At 42.1% G+C, this 11,547-nt stretch overlaps 2 protein-coding genes across 4 annotated transcripts; one reads left to right on the top strand and one right to left on the bottom strand.

The window, feature by feature from the left end:
• Positions 1-38: 38 nt before the first annotated feature.
• Positions 39-1,438, top strand: c8h12orf43 (chromosome 8 C12orf43 homolog). Of its 3 annotated transcripts, XM_037681221.1 has the most exons (7): positions 39-187; positions 314-350; positions 505-600; positions 677-783; positions 860-947; positions 1,030-1,160; positions 1,246-1,438. In XM_037681221.1, the coding sequence occupies exons 1-7, from the start codon at positions 52-54 to the stop codon at positions 1,371-1,373; spliced, it is 723 nt and encodes a 240-aa protein (XP_037537149.1). In that variant the 5' UTR covers positions 39-51; the 3' UTR covers positions 1,374-1,438. The 3 variants fall into 3 exon arrangements, with proteins under 3 accessions (XP_037537149.1, XP_037537148.1, XP_037537147.1); XM_037681220.1 differs by having other exon boundaries at positions 677-751; positions 858-947; positions 1,030-1,438; XM_037681219.1 differs by having other exon boundaries at positions 1,030-1,438.
• A 42-nt stretch (positions 1,439-1,480) lies between these two features.
• hnf1a (HNF1 homeobox a) lies at positions 1,481-10,699 on the bottom strand. The gene is made up of 10 exons (XM_037681202.1): positions 10,000-10,699; positions 8,019-8,218; positions 5,850-6,030; positions 5,362-5,564; positions 5,041-5,183; positions 4,822-4,963; positions 4,565-4,753; positions 4,381-4,493; positions 4,218-4,302; positions 1,481-1,953 (listed from the first exon to the last, which is right to left on the bottom strand). Exons 1-10 carry the CDS (start codon positions 10,290-10,292, stop codon positions 1,823-1,825), a joined length of 1,680 nt encoding a protein of 559 aa, XP_037537130.1. The 5' UTR covers positions 10,293-10,699; the 3' UTR covers positions 1,481-1,822.
• Positions 10,700-11,547: the final 848 nt, after the last annotated feature.

Raw genomic sequence — 11,547 nt, 5'->3', positions numbered from 1 at the left:
ACAGTTGGTCTGCCAACCGCCATAAAACAATACTAGAAGAAGAAGAAAGAAATGAAAACAAGCGGCACGTGGTTCAACATGGCGGCGCCCTCTGGACTCCCGGAGCGAGCTTCGAGCAGCAGCGACGACGGAGACATTAAAAAGTGTCGGGAGGCAGTTTGGGAAACACAAGTGAACAAAAGAAAAGGTGAATGTTTGTGTTGAAAGACGAAGGTAAAATTCAGCCATTGATTTATTCCAGTCAAAGCTGTACGTTATCTGCAGCCAGCACACGAACAAGCGCGTTCATTTAGCAAATATATTTGTTTTTAAGATGAAGACAGCAGACACAGTGCGAGACAGTCAAAACGGTACGTGTTATATTTCACTGCTATATGATATAAAACATGTATTGTACATTTTAACTGCAGTTACATGAGCTCAGTGAGTTTTAGAAACACAAATGATTGACTTGATTCATGAACATAAATGTTTTTAGCTAAGTTCAACAATGTTCTGCCACAGTGTTGTGGCTGACCATGAACATGATGGCAGCCAGCTCCAGGTCACCACAGGGTTTCAAACACACGTGGCTACAAAGCTGGAACAGTTTCTCGACAGGTAACTTGTCAGGCAGCAGGACTTGTAATGTGGATTCAAGGAAACCAGACTTTAATCTGCATCTTTTATCTGGAAGTTGCATTTCAGAGCTGCAGTCTGAAACCTCACACGGTTTGGAATCGACAAACCGTGGTCACGATAATCAGGATGAGACAAACCGTGGTCACGATAATCAGGATGAAGGTCAGTATTTGCCTTTTTAACAGATTTTTGCGGTTTGTTTCATGTCTTTAAACTTTTTTTTGTTGTTCTATTTTAGGATTTCGTCTGTTCTCCACATCCGTCCCAGGACAGAAAGCTGACCATCCTCCAGCTCCTGCGAGGCGTCGTCCTGCTCCCAGCTCAAGGTTCTTCACTTGTATTTTAGGTTTTAGAAGTTTCACAGCTTTTGTCCTCAGTCATGTAACGTCCGCCGTCCTTCTGCCTCAGCGACAGCGACAGTGAGATGGAGATGAGGCTGAAGGAGGCAGCGGTGCCTCTGAAGGATCTGTTCCCCTCTACGCCGACTACAGAGACCCCCGGCTCGGAAACGATGCTGGCCCACCAAGTCGAAAAAGAGGGTGAGATTATCAAGAAAAAGAGGAAACGGAACGATGAAGAGAGTGAACATGTGGACTCAGCAGGTTCTGCTCCTGATCACAGCAGCGGTGAGCGCAGGAGCTCCGAGCTGGAACACGCACGTGTCCAAGTCGAACGAAAGAAGAAAGAGAAGCGAAAAGAAGCTGAGTTTTTATAACCTTTACAGCTTGTTTCGGCCTTCCACGCTCTGTTGAAGTGGATGGTTTGTGGTGGTTTCTAGATATTTGAATAATAAAGGAGGAACTCGGTCTGTAAGTTTAAAAAAAATAACTTTACACACATTGTTCAGGTTTTTGAAACGGTCGTTTTCTTAGACAGCGTTTGAAGATGGCTAACTTGAAACAAATGCATGCGGCATACAGTTTTCAAACTTCTTCTTTTCTGAGCTTTACAAAATGTTTGAATTAAAAAAGCGTGTTTAGGTGTTGATCTTGAGTTAATTCCTCGCTGCTTCTGTGGGGAGCTCGTCTTCACAGCTGCACTTGTACAGAATTTGAGTCAGACACTCGTTGTGGTCCTCCGTCTCCAGGTTGTTTTGGGTGGGGGGTGTTGTCCAGACGTAGCTGTCCTTCTCAGACGCCATCACGCTTAGAGTCCAGCTGACAGGCAGGAGATGCTGCGCTGCCCGGGGAGTTTTCCTGCTTCACTGAGCGCTGGAGACCATTTGTGTAGGCATGTAGGAGCTGATATCTGTCGGTGAAGGTGAGAGGATGTGAGTCTGATGGCGCTCTGCCAGCTGAGAAGAAGGATACAGCTCCAGGCCCTCAGAGGAGACTGAGAATAGAACGAAAACAAAAGTTTATCATTGAATTTTGTCAAAATTTGGACATGAAGTTACAAATATTACAATGATTTGAATAAAAACAGCTGTGGCTGGAGCTTTGTGATCGTTTGTCAAAAAAAACAAATATTGATGCAGCGGCACTCTACTAGGTTCTGCATAAGTGGAGGATTTAGAAAAAGAGGCTAACCTTAAGTATCAGTTTCACAAATGAAGGTTTTTAGTGTCTGTGTGTGCTTTTGGTTCTAGCATTAGCAAAATATCTCATGAACCAGCACACAGATTTTAATTAAACTTGTAAAGTAACCATTGCGTGTACATCTACAGCTGATTTAATTTGGAGTCTGTTCTATTTAAAATGGCTGCAACAGCTGAGCAAGTTTAGCAAACCCAAAATGTCTGTAACTCGGCTGATGTTATAAATGTTGAGCTGAAACTTGGTGTGTTCGTAGTCGAGTGTTTTTCAGCCTTTGAAGGCTCGCGTAAGATCTCACAATATTTCCTGAGATCTCGCATGTTGTTTAAAAGGTTTGACCTTAACTAGATCTCCTCCAGATGAGCTCAGCCTCAATCTCTGGGATGAAAGGCAGCGGGCGATATGCATTCCTTCAAAGAATGCTAGGATTTTAATTAGGCCTGTCGCAAGAAATCAATTAATCGCACGATAAATGAAAATTATTGACCTCATTTTCATTTATCGACTTTTATCGTTTCTTCACGTGTCTCTCTACTGAAGACACTGGATGACAAAAGGCTCAACTCCGGTGCTCTTCACTGACCCCCCGTCTCTTTAAAATCTGTTTTAACAATCCAAAATCACATTTTTGTATTAAAAGCAGCTAAGCTACGAGCTAAGCTACAAGCTAAGCTAACGGCCGACCTCGGTGAAAAAAACCTGTTTATTCGAAGCTCCAAAATTCACAGTTGAAACTTGTGCCTTTGTGTAAAAAGTTGTTTTTCTCTGCAAAACAAAGCTGAGAACTTGTTTACTGTTTTTTTTTTTATTAAAAGGTTTGTGTGGAAAATGCTATGCTAAAGAGCTCAAACCACACCGAGCGGCCGCCATTTTGAGAACCGTAGAGAGACAGCCCATGTCGCATCAAGAGGCTTCCCTCCCATTTACTTGCTGCTCACTCCCTCACTATCCATCCTTCGGTTCAGTCTTATACTGCCATCCGGTGGTCGAAAAAGGTACTGTACACAAAAAAAATTAACCAACATTTCTTCTTAAATTTGACAATTACTAATTATCGTCAAATTTCAAACAATATGATCGGTTATTACAATAATTTCTGAGACTATTAATCACACATAATTTTATTTTTATTGTGACAGGCCTAATTTTAATTAGTTTTAATAATCTGTAGAAAGTTTCTGAAGATGTATAGAACTTTAATTTAAAAAGTTGATTTCAGTGTAAACAGGGAAATGAAAAATCTGTAGTTTGTACAAAAATAAGGTTCTTTACAGCCGGTGCTTAAAAAAAAAATCAATGTTTCTCTTTTTTTAATTATTCTGCATTAGAGCTGCATAAATTCATTGCCATCACAATATTTCCAGTAAGCCTAAACTTAAACGATTGTCCCTTATATTTCAAGCACCATGTGTATATGTGCTGCTGCTGTTATATTTGATCAATCCACTGGACTTTGCCTTAATGCACACACCTGGTTTAGATATTAGAGATACCAGAAGAGAAAGTAGGGGAAATGTGAGTTTATCGCAATAATTTTGTCATCACAATGTTAACAATATTAATATATCAAGTTTTTCTAATATGAGCGGCTCTACACAGTCTTACACATTACACATCTCTAACATTAAATTCAGAATTAGCATAAATCTTGAAAAGTTGAACCTTTTTTATTACAGTTTTTAACAGTTAAGTTTGTTTTTTACAACTTTATGCCAAATAGACAGTTTTTTTGTGTTAAACCTGTTGAAAAGTGTTAAGTGTCTGTTGTATTTTTGATACACTAGCCTCATGGTTTAGAAGATAATTTGACAGGAAAAAGACAAAGAGGAAGTCCACAGAGGACACATAGTTGGAGTGAGGACAGAGGATGCAGAGGACAGAGATGGAGGAGGAGGACTCGCTGTGGAGACCCCTGAAGAGGGGAAAACAAAGAAATGGTAGTCATGGTTACGTTCATCTTCATTACTGCATTTGTGCTTCAGCTAAAACTCTGGGACAAGTAAAGTACTGATCCAGTGATGACAGGTTTATTTCAGGTGAGAGGATGAGTTTGTGTCTCACCTGGCCCAGGTGTGTGTGGCTGCAGGTGTAATGAATCTTCCTGTAAAGGTGAGTCTGTCCCTTCCTCGGGATCTGCTGTGAGAATCTACCCAAAACAAAGTTCAACAACAGGGTTCAAAGACTGACTTCTCGAGACTCCCAGCAGAACCACCAGAACCAGTACCTGTCTGACTGCAGCGAGGCTGGTCAGGGTCCCCAGACTGCTGCTGTCTGTGATGAGCATGGCTTGAGACAGCAGGCTGGACGAGTGGTACTGGGGCGAGTCCGACTTGTACACTGTAACACAGGAGGCTGGTTCAGACGTGAACTCGTGGAAGAGGTTGCCCTCGTGTTGTGGAGGCTCTTACTGTGACATGGCAGCTGAGCCATGGTTGCCATGAAGGGGCTGGCAGCCATGTGACCCTGGAGCTGCTGTGATAATGGCTGCTGGTGGGAGGCGTGGAGCTGCTGCTGGAACGAGATCGGCTGGAGAGTGGTAAAACCTCCTCCCATGTTGTTTATAACGGGGACGGTCTGCGGCTGAGTGGAAGCTAGTCCTGTAAAACGTCAGACGTTACTCTAAGGAACTTTGTTCCCGCAAAGTAAAACCAGGAGTCTGTAATACCAATTAGAAGAGAGGACTCTCCTAGACTCATGACGCTTGGCACTGAAGCCATGATGAGGCTCTGTGAAGATGCAGGGGAGGCAGACAGACTGTGCAAGGAGGTCAGAGTGCTTACTGGGGGCAGGGGACCATTGCTGGACACCTGCAACCAGAGGAGAGCATGATGCGTGACCATGACAGATCCATGCAGCAAGGAACGGTGAAGGAGCACACACTCACCAGCTTTGGGTGATGGGTCTCCAGTAGTGTGTGGCTGGGTTCCAGTTGGACAGGACTCACTACAAGGCGCCCCACTCGCTCACCGGTGCTGCTTCTAACCGAGCTAACTGTGTCACATGTGATTTGCTGGTTGTATTTCACTCCTGGAGAAGAACACTAGTCAGTACCAGAACCAAGGTGGTCTAAAAAAGACTTGGTGCTTCTAAAACAAGTTGCATCACCAGAACGCTTCCTCGCCTCATGATACAGGAAACACTGTTTTAGCTTTAAAGCTTCACTGCCTCAACCTTCCAGCTTGTTTGATCAATGAGGATGTTTTACCGTGCTCAGGACTCTGTGGAAGGGCGGGGTTGGAGGAGGACGCTGATTGGGAGGTGAACGACGTGTCGAGGGCCAGCTTGTGACGGAAGGCCTCCTCTTTACGGCGGTTGGCGAACCAGTTGTACACTCGGACTTCAGTGACCAGGTTGGAGCCCAGACCAGCAAGCTGGGAGGGAGACACCCCCCGCTGGAGACACTCCGCCCTGAAAAAGGAAGCGCGCTCACTGATACACGGCTTCACATTTTAGAGAAACACGTGCTGACTTCACAAAATTACAAAAAAATAGCTCCGCAGCCTTGAATCTAACAACAGCCGAAGAACGTTTGAAATGACAGAAGTACTTTTTATCACAAATATAAGAAGCTGTCAGATGCTGTGCTCTAGTTTTAGATTAGATTAAGATTACGGTTAATCTAGTAAATAGATTCCAGGAAACGCAGGCAATGTCTGATTAAGACAAACCAGTCAAAATGACATCCTGCCCCACCTGTTACACTCTTCCACCAACCCCTCTCTTTCCTCCTTGCTGGGGTTCTTCTGTCGTTCGTAGGCGTTGAAGAGGATCTGCAGGGACGCTGGACCCCACTTGAACCTGTTCCTTCGTCCTTTCTTGGTTTCCTCACCCTGATCTTCTACAGATGCAAGGCCGTGTTTGGCATTGGTAAACTCTGGAAGGAAATGTTTCTGTAACCAACTTGTTTCCTAAAGCAGAGAGAACTATGAATACAGTAGTCCCTCGTTTATCACAGGTGATCCGTAACCTGAAGCCCCACGATAAGTGAAAAAACACCAAGTAGGAATAGTACCGTATTTTCTGCCATACATGTCACTCTGCCCTATAAGTCGTATCAGTCTGTATTTGTCTAATAAAGTGTAAAAATCCATAAATATGTCGCTTCGAGGTATGCGTCACATCTATTATGCGTCACTGCTGACGCGTCGCGTTTGCTATGCGTCACCGCTGACAACCTGGAAATGTGGGCCGGTGGGCCAAAAATCGATGGGCTGCCAAATGGCGGGAGCGTGCACAGGAGGACTTTAACAAGACTTTAAGATTAACACTTAGAAACAATTATTTGTTTGCACAAAAAGGTGTCTGTTTAATTTTCCTTAATAAATGCACTTTGATGGTCAAATCAGCTGCATTTCAACAGCAAATACGCAGAAGTAAACATGTGCACACAACGAGTCGCTGTGCAAATTTAACAAGATAAACGCCTAAAAACAATTATTTGTTTGCTCGAAATTATAGCAAAGTTGTGTCTCAGTTTAACGTTCTGCTTACTGCACTTTAATGGTCAAATCAGCTGCATTTTGCCGGGGTGGTACTGCTGGTTTGACGGTTCCAAACAGTCAGCAGAATGAAGGTGGGGGGGATTATGGCAAGCGGATTGTGTCATTAATAGCTACTGAAGATTCAAAGTCATCCAGGACAAATAAAATTTAAAAAATAGTTAAAGAATAAAACAATAAAGTAAAGTCAATAAAGTACATGCTCAATAATCCAGGTATACAATCCAACAATTTTCAGTCAGGTCATCTGGACAGTTTCTTTTTTTTGTGCTGAAACGTTTCACCTTCCATCCAGAAGACGTCATCAGAAAATTGTTGGATTGTATACCTGGATTATTGAGCATTGGCTTTGTTTTTTTTAACCATTTTAACATTAGTGTCGATGAGGAAGAGGGCCGGCATCGGAGGAGGGGGCGTGCCAAAGACACCATCTTAGCACCAACATAACTGTTTTGTTCCACTTTGGAGTAAGCTGTTTGGGAGAAGAATCAGTTTTGTGTTGTGTTTCCTTGACTGATGAAGCCTTCTGGATGAAGGTGAAACATTTCAGCACAAAAAAAAAAAAAAAAAGAAACTGTCCAGATGACCTGACTGACAATTGTTGGAATAAAGTATAATAAATAAAGTCCAGTTGTTTTTTTGTCTTGAACTTTTTCATTATAGCCACGTTTACCTATTGCATGATACAACGGCATGCCATACTGCTATTACGATTCTGCTGCCATCAAGTGGCTGAAAGTGGTACTGCTTTTTTGTCAGAATGAATGAAAATTGTCATATCAGTCAAAAAATGGTTTATAAATATGGGAAAAAATTCCATAAATATGTCGCTTCGGCCTATAAGCCACAGGGCATATAAATTATGCAAAAAACTGCGACTCATAGGGTGGAAAATATGTTAGTACAAGTGGTAAGTAGTGGTTTATTTTAGTATTATATATATATGTATATATATGTATATGGCGTTTTAAATCTTCCCAAACTCTTGCAATAGTCTAAGCAATGTTTCTAAACTCTAAAAGAGCACAGAATGTCATGATCTCAGCTCCTTGCCTCCTCTGCATTTTGCCACCTGCAAGCGTTTTTTGGCCACGCCCACTTCTCCACTCTTCACGGAAATAAGTTGATCAGCCGCAGCAGGAAGCTTTTCCTGCAGTGTGGACTGCTCAAAGGTGCTAAATAATTTAAAATAATTTATTTAAAATAAAAATTCCCTGCCGATCGTGCGGCTCGTCCATCAATCAGCCAATTGTGTCATGTCCAATCTTATTTCGAAAAACCGCGATAGAGCGAGTCCGTGATAAACAAACCGCGAAGTAGCGAGGGACTACTGTACTTGGAAAAACGCGGCTCGTGTACTCACGCTGGCTGATCTCGCACTGCTTCTTCACGTACCAGGTGTACAGAGAAGCTCTCTTCTGGTTCTTCATGGGTGTGCCTTTGTTGAGGTGCTGGGAGAGGTGGGACTGGTTGAGTCCCGTGGACTCCACCACCTCTCTCTGAGGTAGGTTGTGCTGCTGCATGTAGCTTTTCACCATTTTTGCTACATGCCAGGGGTCCTCCCTGTGCGGCAGAGGGGAAATAATCTTATATACTATCACTGTTTGTGCAGGGGGAGCAGCTGCATTTGAATACTTTCATACTTCTAGTACTTTAGTTATTTGCTATTTGTTTTATATTTGTAATGTTAAATATAACACGCTGTCAGTTTAAATGAAACTTTTTCTCTTTTTTTTTTTACTGCTGAACTGTGAAGTGAAAGTGATGTTTGGGTCAGATTGCAGGTGAGATGCTAAAAGATTTATAAATCTCAACTTTCTCTTTAAATGACGTACAAATGTCTCACCAAAAACTTTACATATATGAAAAACATTTTAGGCTAAACTTTTTTTTTCTGCTGCTTTTCTCTATAATTATCTCACAGCCATATGTGGATACAGATGTAAATTTAACTTTATAAAATCCAGCAGTAGCTGCTCACACACTTGTGTTTATTATTTACTAGAATTATGTCGTGCATGAAACATCCACCAACAGGACTAGGCTAGTACTTTTATTATATTAAATATATTTAGTTATAATTATACCCTTTATATGCAGGAGCTTAAGTCAAAGTTTCCTCATTTGTCATTCGCACCACATGTGGTACATGTGGTGGAACAAAATTGTGTACACAGGGTCCCACTTGCATCCAACAGAAGTATAAATTGTAAAGAAAAACACAGTAATAAGATCTAAGATATGAACTGAGAATGCACTAAGCACTACTAGTACAAAAACAATACACCCAACAGCAGCACGAACATGAGTCTGTGTGAGCAGATGAGTACAAACTAAGTACATTAAGTATTAAATACTTATGAATTAAGTGATGCTACGTAGATATACTTTCATCTCTAAAATCTGCTGATGTTTTTCACAGCGGCACATTTTGTACTTTAAGCTTGGCTCACGTAGCTAAAAACGTGACAGAGAAGCGTGCACATATTTGTGTTCTTGTGTTCCTGACAGTTTATCTGCAGCAGCGCTGAACAGACTGTGACAACATCAGGCTCAAAGTATGGCCACTCGGAGGGAAGTTGCAGAGGGGCTTATTGACAGAGCAAGATAAGAGAAAGCACACAGGAGCAAAGTCCGACTCTTTCTGATCGCTGGAGGGGAAAAAAAACACGAAACGTTTATGAGGTTTACTTCACTTCTGTCCAGAGTCATAAAAATGCACAATATTTGAAACTTCCTAAATTTAAGCAGCTCCTTTTCCCGACCAACATCAACTGTAATGAACATTTTATGAGCATTTTTTTTTAATAGAAAGTGTAGATTTTCACAAATGAAGTACTTGTTAAATGAATGCATCTATTCTAAACTTTCCAAAGACTTGAAGCTGGGTGCAGAGATGTTGCCCAAGTCTTGTGCAAACATGGTCTCATGACTGGCCCTGCTCCATTAATCTTCACCTACCTGTATGCATATAGCTTATTTATTAAGAAGTGGCAACGGAATAATGATGGGGGTGGGTAATTAGTAACTAGCAAAGGAGGAACCCTCTTTAAATTCGCCCCAGGAGTCAGGTTGTAGAGAGAGAAAGGGAGAAGCGTGTGAAGAAGGAAGAATTTGTTGAAAGAGAAGTGGCTGGAGCTGCAGAAGATGTTCGCTGCTTGAACAATACTTGTCTTTGGTGCACAGGACACTACAAAGGAGGAGGGGAATGTCCACAGTTTACAAAAAAAAAAAAAAAAAAATGTAGCGGACACAAAAACTGCTGCCTTGGCGCAGCACTTAGACCTTTTAAGATGTTTTTTCTGTTGCCGTGGAGATGTCAGAGAACTATGGGATGTACTCACTGCAGTAACCGGTCGACTTCAGCCCTGAGTTTGGACGCCTCGTCCGGAGAAAGCTTTTCCAGTTCTCGGAATATAGGTGGAGGGAAGTCCATCTCTCCCTCCTCGGAGCTCTCTCCGTCTCCCTTCTCTCCCCTCTCAGCCCCAGCGCTGGTCTTGCTTCGCTCCAGGTCCCCCATGGCTTGGACCAGGACGTCCCGGGACAGTCCAGATTCCAGCAGGGCCCATATGAGCTGCTCCTGAAGGGCAGTCAGACGACTCGGCCAGGTTTTCGCTGCCGTCTCCTCTCCGTCCATTCGTCCTGTCTCTTCTGAACACCTCTGCTCCTCAAACAAACCGGGCTCTGGGTCGCTCTGGGTCGCTCTGCTACGCTCAAACAGCAGCCACACAGCCAGCCTCGGGCCTCATTACTACACGAGCGGCCCCTCTTCAAGTTAAGAGAAATACTTTCATTTTTCTCTTTTGAATTTCCTCCCGATGTGTCTTGAGCTGCCTGGTCCACCTGCTGTTTTGCTTTCAAAGGTCAATTTTCCTTTTTTTTAACCTTCCTCCTCTTCACCCCCTCCTCCTTACAAGCCTCCTGTGAACTTTGTCCCCTCTCCCTCAGGCCCCAGCAGTGGCCAAAGTGCAATTTTAAAACAATAAATAAAAGTGAGCAACGTTACATTTGCTGCTGGGATGTCACAGGAAGACGACACAAATGAGAAGTTGTACAATGAAGGTTGCACCGCTTGTGAGCACGTGTCCCTTTTTATTGGGAAGTGCACTTTTGAGGTGTTTTATGACATTTTATTTTTACACCGTAATTTATTTATTTTTTACTTGAGGTAAAGGAGAAATTTTTATTTAAACCTCAGTTTTAGACCAAATAGTTGAGCATATTGTACATAACTAGATGAAAGTCAACTTGTTCTTTGTTTCCAGTAGAGGGAAGTGTTGTGTCATAAATCAGCCTGTCCCACTTTCAGGAGTCACTGTGTGAGAGGTGGGGGACCATAGACATAGCACAGTTCCACAGTGTTTTAAATTAATCCCTGTCATTCACTCACACTAATATACTATATTTGGAAAACAAATAGGCACCAAAGTCAACATTTGCAACTTTGAACATGATTATTAAAAATGTTTACTCCTTAAATATTTAGGTTAAAGGTAAGCACTAAACCAACATGTATTATTCTGAGTGTTTACAACTACTAACGTGTGCAACAGTATTGCTGTGGTGATAAATATAGAAATATTCATATTTAACATTTAATCTGTGTCTATAATAACCAGATCCTGAAATGGAGATGTGACGTGGATTTCCAGAATAAAGAGCACTAACAACAAAATAAGGTTAAATCATGTCATCTGGACCAGTTTCCTTAAGTGAGAAAAGTTTTGTCCCCCATCCAGAGGACTTCCTCAGTCTAAAGCCTGCCAACCAAATTTGTCCCATAGGTATCCTTCTCAAAGTACATTTATATATGATAAAATTGATATGATATTTTTATATAAATCTGTCAGTCTATCTATTTATATACAGGTATATTCTATATAATGTGTATA

This window comes from Nematolebias whitei, chromosome 8 (genome assembly GCF_014905685.2).
Source record: "Nematolebias whitei isolate Nwh7 chromosome 8, NemWhi1, whole genome shotgun sequence".
Taxonomy (NCBI): Eukaryota; Metazoa; Chordata; class Actinopteri; order Cyprinodontiformes; family Rivulidae; genus Nematolebias; species Nematolebias whitei.
This window is presented reverse-complemented; position numbering and strand designations above follow the sequence as displayed.